The following is a 13,694-nucleotide window of genomic DNA, read 5'->3' on the forward strand; positions in this document are numbered from 1 at the left end:
TTGGCGTCTGCTGTTGACAATCAACAACATGGGGTCGACCATGAGGCTTAGGACCTCCTTTAACGCACGGTCCGCTGTGGGGATCACGACCTCCCTCATTTTCACCTGTGAGGGTAAAGAGTTTAAGATAGCCGTTTTTAACTGCAACACAGTCTCCAGGAGGTCTTGTATTCTCACAGGTACCTCCATCTGCAATATTTGTTGTAAGATTTCCTCTTATCCCCTTGTTCGTGGCGGATTTGAGGTCTGGTGGTTGTTCTGTCCTTGTGCAGCCATTTCCTTTGTGATCTCGTCTCTTGCTTCCCGCACTCTCGCCGTCTCCGTGTGGGGATTTGGGTATGCACCCTGTTTGGCTTGTGCCCTTGTGATTGCCAACACTTCTGCTTTGGTGGGTTCTATGTTTAGGAGGTTTACACCAGGTTTCAAGCAATTTGCGTCCTCATGGTCGCCTGGCCCGCACCATCGGCAGAGGTGCTGAGGCTTGGCTTCCTTTGTGCAATCGCGGGCAAAGTGTCCCCATTGATTGCAGGCCCTACACTGGATCATTGGCCGGCCCTTGGCATCATACTGGACCCGGTTTCTGTTATTGTTATTGTTGTTATTTCTTCCGCCGCCACATCTGTTATCCCGGTATCCTCCAGATGATGTCGTTGTGTTAGTTTGTTGGCCCGTAACTGCTGGTGCGGATGTCGTGGCCTGCTCCGTGAACAGCACCTGGTTCATTTGCGTACTTCAGGTTTTCATGTTGTATGGGCACTCGTTGGTGGAGTGTCCCATCACTTGGCAAATCTCGCAGAATGCTTTCTTCGGGCAAGTACCCTTTGTATGCCCCTCCTCTTTGCACTCAATGCACCATATGTCCCCTTCAGTCCGACCGATGCTTCTCATTGTTTTGAACTCCCTCCTCATTCGCTCCATGTCTTTCTGGAGCGCTTGTACCCGCTTGCCAGCCTTGTCGTCGCTGCTACTTTCGTGTGAAGAGTCTTCCTCCTCAAACGAGCTATCCTCCTTTTTTTTCTTCAATGTCTTGGTCTCGCTCTCGAGATCCATCGCTCTATTGTATGTGTCTTCGTACGATGTAAGTGGAACGATTTTCATCTTCTTTCAGACGGAGTGTTTCAGTCCCTCCACAAACTATCGCTTTTTCAACCCATCTGCTGGTTGACTCTCCATTTTTCCCAATAGTTCCTTTAGTCGCTGACTATAGGCTCGGACAGTCTCGTTCTTGTTCTGCTTCGTTCCATAGATCTCGGCGACTATTTCGTTGTCATCTCTCAGGAGGCGGAACTCTATCCCAAACTCCTTCAGGTTAGGTCATGTGCTGACTTTGGCCTTATCCATATCTGAGTACCAGTCTATGGCCACTCCCCGCAAGGTTGCTAGGAATTGTGTTACCCATTCGTCTTGATCGGTAACACCGTTTGCTGACCATATGGTTTCGCACATTCGACAATGGCGGATGGGATCTTCCTTCCCGTCGCCGTTCAACTTCGGTAGTTTCTGTTTACTCGCAATTGATGGGGGTCGTCTCCCCTGAGGTGGCTGTGGCTGTGGCTGTGTCTGAGGCCCTACGTCGTTCCCTCCGGCACCGGTGGTGTGTCCTGCATGGGTGACTGGGGTACGGTGTTTTGCCTACCGTGTGTAGCACCTACAACCATACGGTTGTCTTCCCCTTCGTTCTCACCTGCATCCACTCTCGGCTCCCTTTGTTGATCCTCACTCCGTGGTGTAAGGGATAAGTTTCTAAACTGATCCCAAGTCTCCTCGACTAGATTTCGCCGTAACCTTGTTTCCTCCATAAACTCTTCGTGGCTCCGCACCCTACGGTGTTCTAGTGACGCGTAAAAATTTATGTCGGCTTCTGCACCCTCCGTGACACCTCCTTGGTTCCCCTCGGACCACCCTTCGACTCGTGTCAATGACACTCTTATTTGAATATAGAAGATTCAAGGTTCAATTCCTTCCTGGTCCGGCGCCACCCCATTCTGCTTCCCGTCGGCTGCTATCTTCGTACTGCTGAAGGATCTGTTGGCGTCGCTCTTCCTAGGCAATCTCCTCCAGGCGAGCTTGTTGTGCCAGTGATGCCTGTGTAAGCAACCGGGGAAGATTGTTCATCAATTGGTTTACTGTCGGGCTCACCTCCAACGCTGTCCACACGGCACTTGGTGGGATTTCCGCCTCCGTCGCCTCTCGTCGGACGTAGGTCTGGATGGCTACCTGGAGCAAAATTGAAAATTCTCTCCTTGCGGTGTCTTCTCCTACGTAAAGTTTTGTTCGCGCTTCGTCGGCCTCTGGGTTTATCTCACCAACGGGTAGGCCCATCGTGTCCGTGCGCCATCCGCGTATTCCGTTCCTAAGTACGTCTAGGCAACGGCGCCAAATGTTTACCCTCTCGGGTGAATAACTTAAAACATAAAGCACGTAATGCAGAATAATAACGCCATAGATATCAGACAAGTATAAGAGATCTCATTCCATTCATAATTGTTTGTTGCAAGTTACATTTCGAAGTATATAAAGATACCAAGGGGGTGCGAGCGCCAACCGTCGCACTGCAACTGCCACCCCTCGGTTGCCAACTAACCAAGACAATTACACATAATTAACTAGTCTTACTTTCGTGTACAATAATGCCGCCAACATCGTTCTCACCCGCGCCCACTACTGGCTCCCTTTGGTGATCCTCACTTCGTGGCGTAAGGGATAAGTTTCTGAACTGATCCCGGGTTTCTTTGACTAGATTCCTCCGTAACCTTGTTTCCTCCAGAAACTCTTCGTGGCTTCTCACCCTACGGTGTTCTGGCGACGCGTAGAAATTTCCCTCGGCTTCTGCAAACCTCCGTGACACCTCCTTGGTTCCCTTCGGGCAACCCTTCGGTAGGTCATCCTTCAGCAAATTGCCTCAGCCTCCGTCTACGTTCTACTTGTTGCTCCAAAATCAAGGCCCTCTGTGCGGCCTCCCACTCCTCCGTTTGTGCTTTCTTATTTCTATCTTTGTTTAATAGGTTGGGCATTAATTCCCGTACATTTCCATGAATAACAAGACATAAAAAAAAAGAACACTCCTTTATTAATTCATCTCATCAGATACAACTTGTGTCAATATTCTGACACCTTTATTCAAATATAGAATGTTCTTTTATCCCTCTGGGATTTAGGGTTCAATTTCCTCTTGGCCTCGTGCCATCACGTTCTACTTGCCGACGGCTGCTTTCTTCATACTGTTGGAGGATTTGTTGGCGTCGCTCTTCCTGGGCAATCTCCTCCAGGCGAGTTCGTTGTGCCAATGATGCCTGTGCAAGCAACCGGGGGAGGTGGTTCATCAACCGATTTACTGCCGGGCTAACTTCCAGTGCTGTCCACACAGCACTTGTTGGGATTTCAGCCTTCGTGGCTTCTCTTGGGACGTAGGTCTCGATGGCTACCTGGAGCAGGATTGAAAATTCCCTCATCGCAGTGTCTTCCCCGTTGTAGAGCTCTGTTTGCGCGTCGTCGGCCTCTGGGTTTATCTCACCAACGGGTAGGCCCATCGTGTCCATGGGCCATCCGCTCCTTCCTTTCCCGAGTACGTCTAGGCAACGACGCCAAATGTTTACCCTCTTGGGTGAATAGCTTAAAGTACACAGGTAAAACACGTAATGCAGAATAATAATGCCATAGATATCAGATAAAATATAAGAGATGTTATTCCATTCATAATCGTGTCTCACAAGTTACATTCAGAAGTATATAAAGGTACCGAGGGGGTGCGAGTGCCAACCGTCGCACCGTAACTACCATCCCTCGGTTACCGACTAAGAATGACAATTACAACTTAATTAACTAGTTTTATTCGTGTACAATATTGCCGCCAACAAATAGCAGCTACTTCTATGACATCAATTAATGATGAATCTTCCAAAGGAAGCAAAGAGGAGAAGGGTAAAATTCTGATTTTGGACAGCAGCTGTTTACTTCCTCATTCTTATGAGATTACTACTCATATACATGGAGGAACTTGTGAAGACAAGTCACCAAGTGTTAGCTCACCAAACGCTAGTGTTGAGGGTGAAAATTTCAATAGAGATGCACTTGTGAAGCTTTAAGAAAATGACAAGTATGCTGATGACAGCAGACACATATCTTCACTTCATCATGAGAATGATGATACCTTGGAATCATCTATAGATGATAAAAATGAGCTTGGAGGGATGAAGTTAAATCATGAGCATTCTGATTTTTTATATCAGACTTGGGTAGATGTTGACCCTCTTCTTAGTGGAGCAGCCACTAGAGTTTTGACTACAACTGATGGAGGAGACACTTTTCAATGGCATGATATCACCACGGATTTGTTTGAGGGCAGCAGCATTATGTTCTATACTTCTCACGAAGTTGCAGACCTTACACATGGAAGAATTGTTGAAAATGAATCTACAAGTAAAAAGGATGAAGCTTGCATTGAAGAGGTACTTGGAAAGGGTGAATGCAGTACGCAATGCAGTGGTATGTCTTCACTTTCTCATAATATGGCAACCTTTAATTGAGGAAAAGGGATTACTATGGTTAGTACACATGATGCAAGTAGAGGACATGAAAATTTTGAAGATGCATCTCTTTTTGGGATAAGTTTCAGGCACTTTGGAGCAGTCCCAAAGGTTGATTGATGGATGGCTAGCAAGGGCAAAGCAAGCCAAGATGTTGGCTCAACAAACAAAGCTCCATCTTCAACACATTTATGATAGACACAGTTTGACTAATTTTGAAGGTGATGATGAATTTTGTGATGACACTTATAGTGGATCAACTACTCGAGTTGTATCCCTCTTTGGATTCATATGAGATGGCAGCTATCTACTTGTTGATTGGTGATTTAATTTTCCTTGATTTTGCATGGGTTAGTGGCTGTCATGTTTTGTTTTCCCATGTGCTTTCAGATTTGGCATGGTCTACATCAGCTATTCAGTGGCACAGAAGTGTGTGGGGACAAACCTATTTGATGAGGAATGAGTGTGAGATGGATTCCTTTGATTTACAATTCCTTCCAAGATGGGAGATTCATGATGATTTGAGGAGTCATTTCATCTTCATCACATATAGTAGGATTGATGGATTGGTTTGGGATCTGGGTATCGTCAGCGTTGAGGCTTGCACTCCTGTGACACATGATGAGGTGTTCGAAAAGATTCAACAGTTACAATTAGTGTTACAAGAACTTTGGCATGTTGATAGGGACATTACACAGTTTTTCATTTGGGATCCAGGTGATGTAATTCTACAGGATGTTTGGTTGAGCAGCAATGATTGCTTGGGGACAAGCAATTTCAGGAAAGGTGGATTGTAATGTCCCCGATTTTAGCCTTTTGGCTAAAAGGAGGTATAAGGAGAAATTAATTAAATTAATTTCTTATAAAGTCATTAAATAAATTATAAATTAAAAAGTGACTTTATATTTAATTCATTTAATTAAAAAGTGACTTAAAATAAAATATTAAATTATAAAGTCACATAAATAATAATAAAAAAGTGTACCTACCCTCTTCTAGAAGGAATCTCATGATGGGTTATGAAAAAGATAAATAGAAGAGGCTGATTGATGTTCAGGCAGATTGGAGATTGATTTGGTTATGATGACATGACTGATGCGTGGCATTGGTGGAATCTCTGAGGACGCAAACCTTCCGTAGATTGGATAGAAGGGCTGGACGAAACCCTAGTTCTTTTTGGAGTAGGTTTGTGACGGGATCTACATCGGTTCTTAAATTTGTGAAGTCTTCTCTTGAAGACAAATTTGGAATTGGAGGCATATTTTGAACCAGGAAGATAGCGATATTCCTATTTGGGAGTGTGGAGATTGATTGGAGGCAAATCATGGATTTTGAGTTTGCTGTTGACAGGGGTTGCAGACCTCATAGTACCCCTTGTTTTCATTCATATCTCACCATAGTTGCATCATTTCTTCCATCCAATGATTGCACATTGAAGATATGACCAAGGCAATGATGTTTGGTGCATTGATTGGTTTTAAGAGCACATGAAATAATTGTTAGAAGAGGCCGAACTATCTCAGGTCCGCCCCTCCTTGGACCCCTCGATTTTGTGCATCCACATTTTATATCACCAAAGAATCATTGAAGAAGGTTAGGCACTGTCCCAAGGAAGGAAATCCGATCAGTTTCAGGCAGTTTTTTATGACAATCATCAACAGTGGTAATGGCAGATCTGAAGCTTCAGTTACAGCAGTCATGGTGATCATTTCATGTGGCATATTTCGCTGTCAAAGGGCCTAAGTGACTACTGATATAGCTTCCTATCTCATTGCAGATTGTACAGGTGCATTGTTGCCTATTGTATGTTACATTTTTTAGATTAGAATAGTAGTTTCAGTCCATGTCTTCAGACTAGATCTGAATATTGAATGGTTTCGGAATAGTGTCCAATTGCAATCAGCTCATGAAATGAAACCTGTCTCATGTTTCTTGGTTACCTTGCCTAATATCATTACTAGTAGATGGTTTGCCAACTGTTTGTAATAATGCACATCTGCTGTTCCATTGTTTCATGATCTCTTAATCTATCATATGTTCATACACCTGAAAGGTAGTGTTAATCAGTCATTTATTAGCAGTCACATGGTGTTAGAACAGCTCTCTTACTGTTAAAACAAGTACTTTTTGATGTCCCTTTAAGTCTAAAGTGTTTGATCAGTAGTATGCCAAGTGTTTGTTGAGATACCATAAGGGGTAAAAACTGAAAATTTCAAACAGAATTGGAGGGGGATATTACAACCACACAGGACATTTTCACGTTAGTGGACTTATCATGTTATCACTTTCCACCTCATGTGGAACTTGCACCTTTAGTAGTTTTATCATGTTATCACTTTTAGGTAATCGATTTACCTTTAGTGGATGTATCACTCTATGACTTTTCCACCTTAGCTGAGTGATAAGTTATCACTTTATGTGTCATGTCATAAGATTAAGACACTTGTCATAATCTTGAGCCTTCGTATGTCTCACCTTGGCCTACTTAACCAAGGGGTCTCCTATGTAATATCATTCCATCAATCCATTTCTATTGCTTTCTTGATGAGAATACAGTTTATTCTTGTCAAATTGATCTTCTCATTTTATTGTGCTTTCCATTGGGCCTCTAGAGATCTTGGGTGGCTATCTCCATGGCTAAATCTTACAAGTTATAATGGAGAATTACATGAGTAAAGCTACTCAAGCTTATGAAAAGAAGCAAATTATAAAGCATATAAAAAACAATGCGTAAACCTAAAATGATTAAACTCTAATTTGTAAAGACTATATGAAACATTCTTGTGAGCATGGAACCCCTCAAGAAAGCATGTAGCTGATGAAGACGAGCCAAAAATCATGACATGAAGCCAGTGATGTCATATATGTGTTGAAGAGTTCAGGCTTGAAGAACCAACATTAGTATCATTCATCCCAGCAAAAATGGCCGATGCATGTTTTTCTAATGCTAACAAGGGGATTGTGACAGCCCAAATCGGTTACCAAAAATCAGATCATTTTATTTATTCAACCATTAAAGGCCAAAATATTATCGTAATGGTAAAATATAGATAACTTCACCTAACCTTAACTTTATGTCATGGTTTACCACATAAAAAAAAAATCAACTTGATTTAGACCAATTTCGACTTGATAACATCTTGGGATTAGGTAAAAAAAATTTGGGAAATGATTTTACTGTTAGAAGTATTTCAAACACAAAATAGAGATCACCATACAAAACTGTCCATGGTCATGACAAAAAGGAAATTAAGCTAAGGATATATAGCAAACTGCAAAGAAAACATCCCAGTGAGCTGGGGAGCCATATGACTTGAAGCCATATATAAATAGAATGCATGTCCATTGCTAATAGTGATACTATGGACCACACATAGTCACAAACACCTCTTGACCTACAAGCCTGACATTTGAAGTTTATAACCCACAAGTATCTTGTGACTGGAGGGAATGATTTCTCAAAGCTCTCATAGATCGTGGCAAGAAAGATAAGCTCCTAAGATGCAATGACATCCTAAAGGTAGTTGGGGAAGACCAAATTGCACAATTACAGTCCTAGCATGCAAAAAGGCATACACCTCCAAAGCCATGAACACCATAGTATCATTCCATTTAAACAGTGTTCCCTCGACAAATGGGACGTATAAAGGGAATTCAGTCACTCGAGATTAAAATAGGAAAAACTTAACAAACAAAAAAATGCTAAGTTATTCATTAAAACAGGTTATAAAAAAAAAATTAAAAAATAATAATTAAATCACCAAAGGTAAAAACATTGAATTCAGAAAATCAGCAATAAAACACTAATAAATGACAGTAAATTGGCAATTTTTTCAATAAATTGCAATTTATCCGCTAAAAATTCCAGTTCCTTCAAAAATCGGTATGGAAATCTGAGCAAGGTGACTGTCCTGTTTGCAATTTATTAGCATTTTTTGGCCATTTCTACTGCTATAATGAACACCTCTTGACCTAACAGTCTCACATTTGAAGGCCAAGAACCAAAAGTATCTTGTGACCGGATGCAGTGCCCACACATGACTTTCATGGCTCTCAATAAGAAAGATACAGTCCTGTGATGTAATGACATTCTAAAAGAACCCTAGGGCTAGAATAGACTACATGCAAGGTTACAGTTCCAATATGCAATCTACATTCCCACTTTCTTTTATTAGAACCTAAGAATTGTTAAAGTGAATAATGTCTAGTACCTAGTCAAGGTCTTGTGACTTGTAGTTACCTAGTGAGAGGACATATTCGCATGTTAACTTAGGTCCTAGGTAGCATTCTAGAAGTCTTAGTTGTTAAGATAAGAACACATCATTTCTAAGCAGTTAATATTTGTATTAGGCATTTAATGTTTGTCTCATGTTAGTTTTTCTTACTACATCACAACTTGCCTATAAAATCAGGTGATTGTACATTTGTAACATGTCTCATATCATAATATTCAAGCAAGCTCATCATCTTGCAAACTCTCTTGTGGAAGGTATCTTTGTTTTTGTCGATGATCCTAGAGTCTGCAGCTCCTACATGAGCTCCTACAAGAACACCATCATTTAAATGGGGCCAAGTCCCTCCCAGATTCTGTCTGCACAACCTTCTGTATTGATTCTTGGGTATTTTGACCATCTTGACCTTGTAAAATCCAAACATAAATAATGGGGCATCTAGTTGCTTAACCCTGGATTTTAACTCTTTATATCAACTAGAGTTTCATCTCAATTAAAATTTCCCAGAATGCAAATATATAGTCAAGTACATTTCTGAAGGGTTGGCATCAATTGATTACAGTATTGCACAATGAAAGTGGAAATTAGACAGCTTATGCAATGGTTCAAATGTGACATACCTCCAATTTCTATAACTCCCCATTTCTCCTGCAATATGATCCTTCCAAGAATGGCTGCCATAAATGGGGTTGTAAAGTTTAGCACAATGGCATCATGCAAGGGCAACACTTGAATGCTGCAACAGAGAGTGTGAAGCAGCCAACATTTTCCCTGTCAAGAATTCTGGGAGACTGGAATGAAACAAAAGTAGAAAGCATCTATAATTTGCACTGTTAACAAGGTAAACATCAATGGCTACACAGACAACAAAAATAAAAAATCTAATTACAGTGGAAATGTGAGCCAGTAGAAAACAATTAGAAAAGAAATAAGAACACATATCAAGAACTAGCTCTAATTCTAAATTCTACAATAAAATGAATTAAGTACCTTTGTTAAATTATCAATTTACAAACTTATACGAGTAATCTGAAACAAAATAATTCCCTTTCTCTGTTCATTTTTTGACAGACTTTAGGAGGGAAGGAAGAAACAAAAAACAAATCAGACAAAAGGAGGAAAAGGTGAACTTTCAGGACTTTTATAGCATGTGGCTGCTTATAAACTTCTTAGAATGTAAGGAGTTAATTGTATTCTTTCATTCCTCAAGGCTCGAAGATTTTAAAAACAGATGTGTGAGCCATTAAATTATCAGATCACAACACAAGACCATATTATTTTTACACTTACGTAGTTTCCTTGTTAAAAGAAGCTAGATTATTGAATATGTGCATTAGCATACAAACACACTATAGCAAACACCTAACTAGGTTCAGCGAGTAGCAACATACATGCAACCGAATCTAACTAAAAAGCATTCATTTGTTTACCAATGGTCGATGCTCTATAGCCTACAATATGAATGATACAGCAAACATAAGGAAATCAGTTTTCTTAAAATTTTACCGGTCAATTCAAATATACAAACCAGCATTCACTAAACTCAATCCATGCAAGCAAATACATTTTGAGCCTGTTAATATGAGGAAATCGGTTTTCTTGTAAAATCTTACCGATCACTTTAAACATGCAAGACAGCATTCACTTAACTCGATTCATGTATGCAGTATATTTGAGCCTACAACTCGCATGCTGTAGTATAAATGAGAGATTCAGATAATCAAAGATCTGAGTGATCAAATTGGTCTGATCATTAATTCAAAAAAATGGTATAGTAAGCGTTGCCTTCCTTTTCTGGATAGACGACAGAAAGGAGTGTGGAATAGCAGATTAATATGCAGTGTAGAATCTACAGATAAATGATTTTACACCTATATAATGCAAAAAGAAACACCAAATTTTCCATATTATCTCCTTGCACGATGCCAAGTGCACCTCTGACATTGAAAGAAACAATATCATGCAATTAATGCACAAGTATGTTTAACCTTATACTTCAAAAGTTCAAACTCAACTCTTCCAGAAATATTGTGTTTTAGAAACTCCATCCACTAAGAGATCAAGTTAGTGACCAAAAGGAATCAAAATCAAGAAAAGATAGAAGTCTGTGATCATCTTAATCACTAATTGCAAACTGATTTTCAAAAACGGAATGCATTGCTCTGACCACCTTAATCACCTCAATTGTCATGTCCCCTTTTCAAAAATAGCACCAAGGAGAAAACCTCTAGACAATCCCCATTTCTTGTAGGCTAAAGGGCAAAGCAAGGAAAATAAGTTCTAATATTATTTTAAGTTGAGCACGATAATTTTTAATTTAAGAGGCAACTTAAATAATATTATTATTAAAATAATGAGTGTTTTCAACACTAATAAAATAAAATAAACTATTTACTAATACTCATAGTTATCAGGAGACCCGTCTCCTACCCCTGGAGACCCATATCAGTACCAGAGACGTCTCTGGAAACTTCTTGGCGCTTTTGGCTGCCGTCTCCGAAGTCTCCCAACCAAAAATTGACATCTCCTCCTAGAAAACTTGGGGCAAAATGCAGTAAAAAGGCAAAAAAAAAATGCAAACAAATAAGATAAGCTTGCAGCAAAGCAAAGTCGTAGGGAAATGACTAATAAGGAAACTGTTTCACAGGAAGACAAAAATCCATGCAAAGTTATTGTTGAAGATTGACAGCGTTGGTCATCAATTCCAACCTAAGGACAACAAATATGTAAGTGGCCTAATCGGCCTAATCAACTAAGAGGGAGTGTTAATGCTATGGTCGGATAATTATTGATAATATAGTAATTATATTGATAATATAATTATTATATTATTATTATGATAATGTAATAATATAATTATATTATATTTTGATAATATAATTATATTATATTTTGATAATATAATTATATTATATTTATAATTGTGATAATATAATATAATAATTATATTATTGTGATGATATAATATAATAATTATATTATTGTGATAAATATAATTAGGGGCCAACTTGGAAGAATGGTGACCCTTGGTGAAGGAGCACCACCAAAAATTATAAAGGAATAATAAATCTTCCTCTCTAATGTAATAAAAAAAAATATATACAGCGAAGGTATACCAAATTTCAACATGCTATCAAAGCAGGAAGATCAACCTGAGACCTGAGCGATGGGAGTTTGGATTATGCACTCAAAATGTTTGACAAGATGTTTGAACGTAGGGTGTCATGGAATGCTATGATTGCAGCATATGCAAGGAATGGATACCTTGATGAGGCCTGGAAGCTGTTTTGTCAAATGCCTGAAGCAGACATCGTTTCATGGTCTACGATCATTGCAAGGGATGCACAGAATGGAAATGGTGAAGATACCTTTAAATTTTTTTTCAAATGTTGAGCCTTGGTATAAGGGAAGACGAATTTATCTTGGCAAGCATTCTCAGAGCATGTGCGAAGCTAGGTAATCTAAATTCGACATTGGGGTCAACAACGAATCATTCAGAGATGTTTGAGGACGACAAGGGCAGTGTTGAAACATCCGATTACAAAATTCCTTCCAAGTTTGGATTCGACGTTGTTTCCATTTTTTAATTGAGGCGATGGTACGGGCTCGAATCTCGGGACTTCCTTTGCTCGAGAAATGACAAGCTCCTGGGAATGCAACAGCACATGCTGCCGGAGAAAGAGAATGGTGCGCCATTGATGTTGCAAGGTGACGAAGGGTTGTGGGAGCTCGGTGATTTTATAAGTTCAAGTCTCAGTCTTGAAGCTGCTTCTGTTGAGGGTTTGGTGTCGTCTTCCTGCAATGTGGTGGCTGTTTGAAGCCAACCTTGGTGGCCAATGGGCATAACAATTTGTGTAATTGGTCTTTGGCTCGATGACACTCTTTGTTACGATGCTACCAGGCCCATCGCCAAGTTCGTGAGCTCATGTTTTCTATCGTCATTTAACCTGGTTGTCGCATTGGGGCTTGATTGTTTGTGTGAAGATTGACACCGTGTTGGCAAGATCTTTCCTTGTGTGGAGTAGTTTGCAAAATCTTTGTCATGAGCGCAGAATGGATGGCGGTCGGGCTCCACCCGAGGTGCATGGCCTTAACCAGAGCAACTGAGTCGGCCACATGAGGAGTCGCCATTGAAGTTCCACTCTCCAAATTGTATTGTGTCACTAGAGGTGTATTATCAGGGCCTACATTTATAACCGATATGTTAGGTGGATAAGCTGCAAGTATATCCACGCCAGGTGCCACGACGTCTAGCTTGAGGATCCTCGAGCTAGGAACGGACAGCCCAAGGGCTAAGAAAACTGGCACCACCGACGTTGGCTTAGTACTCAAGGATGTGATCTGGAAGACAATGTTTGTCGTGGCATTCAACGTGGCTGCATAAGTGGTCAGGAGTTTACCCTTTGCGGGGCCTACCATTAGTGCTAGCATGAAATAGGCATTCGAAAATGGGTTGGGAGCATCGTAGTTGATGATGATTGCAGCGGCTGCTCCAACTCTGTTGGCTTCAATTAGCTGGTTCTGGAATTGAAGGAGAATGTTGTTCCAGTCGGTGGAGAGTGTTTTGTTCACGTCAGTCTTGCACACTATTATTTGTCTCATTGGCTAGTGAAATTTCGATGACTTAAGCAATTCTAAAGTTTTTTTTTATATATTTCATTTGCCACCGAATAAGGTTTGTTGTCTGAGCGAAGTGTGTTTAGAAGTAGGCCCACAGTGCACAGATTTGGGCATGGTGAGTAAGATGATGATTGCAAAAGAACTTCATGCAAGTTGGGACCAGCATACAAGGTGCACTGTTACTCATAATGTGGAGCCTACCAGATCACAAGCCTTGGCCGTACAATTTGCTGAGAAATTATCGGTTCTCATTGATAGTAATGAGAGAGCCTTTGATGCTCAAACAGGATGTGGATTAGAGGGATCTTTGGCTGTT

General features: G+C 40.5%; 1 protein-coding gene across 3 annotated transcripts in view; it reads right to left on the minus strand.

Moving 5' to 3' along the window:
- LOC131034649 (probable transporter vicT) overlaps positions 1 to 13,694 on the minus strand; it is a 203,985-nt gene that overhangs the window by 126,006 nt on the left and 64,285 nt on the right. For 2 of the 3 annotated variants that reach the window (XM_059221844.1, XM_057966211.2), the window contains exon 4: positions 9,379 to 9,494. In XM_059221844.1, coding sequence (XP_059077827.1) covers positions 9,379 to 9,494 — 116 coding nt within the window. The remainder of the gene's footprint in view (positions 1 to 9,378; positions 9,495 to 13,694) is intronic. The other variant, XM_057966212.2, reaches the window with a different exon arrangement.

This window comes from Cryptomeria japonica, chromosome 5 (genome assembly GCF_030272615.1).
Source record: "Cryptomeria japonica chromosome 5, Sugi_1.0, whole genome shotgun sequence".
NCBI lineage: Eukaryota > Viridiplantae > Streptophyta > Pinopsida > Cupressales > Cupressaceae > Cryptomeria > Cryptomeria japonica.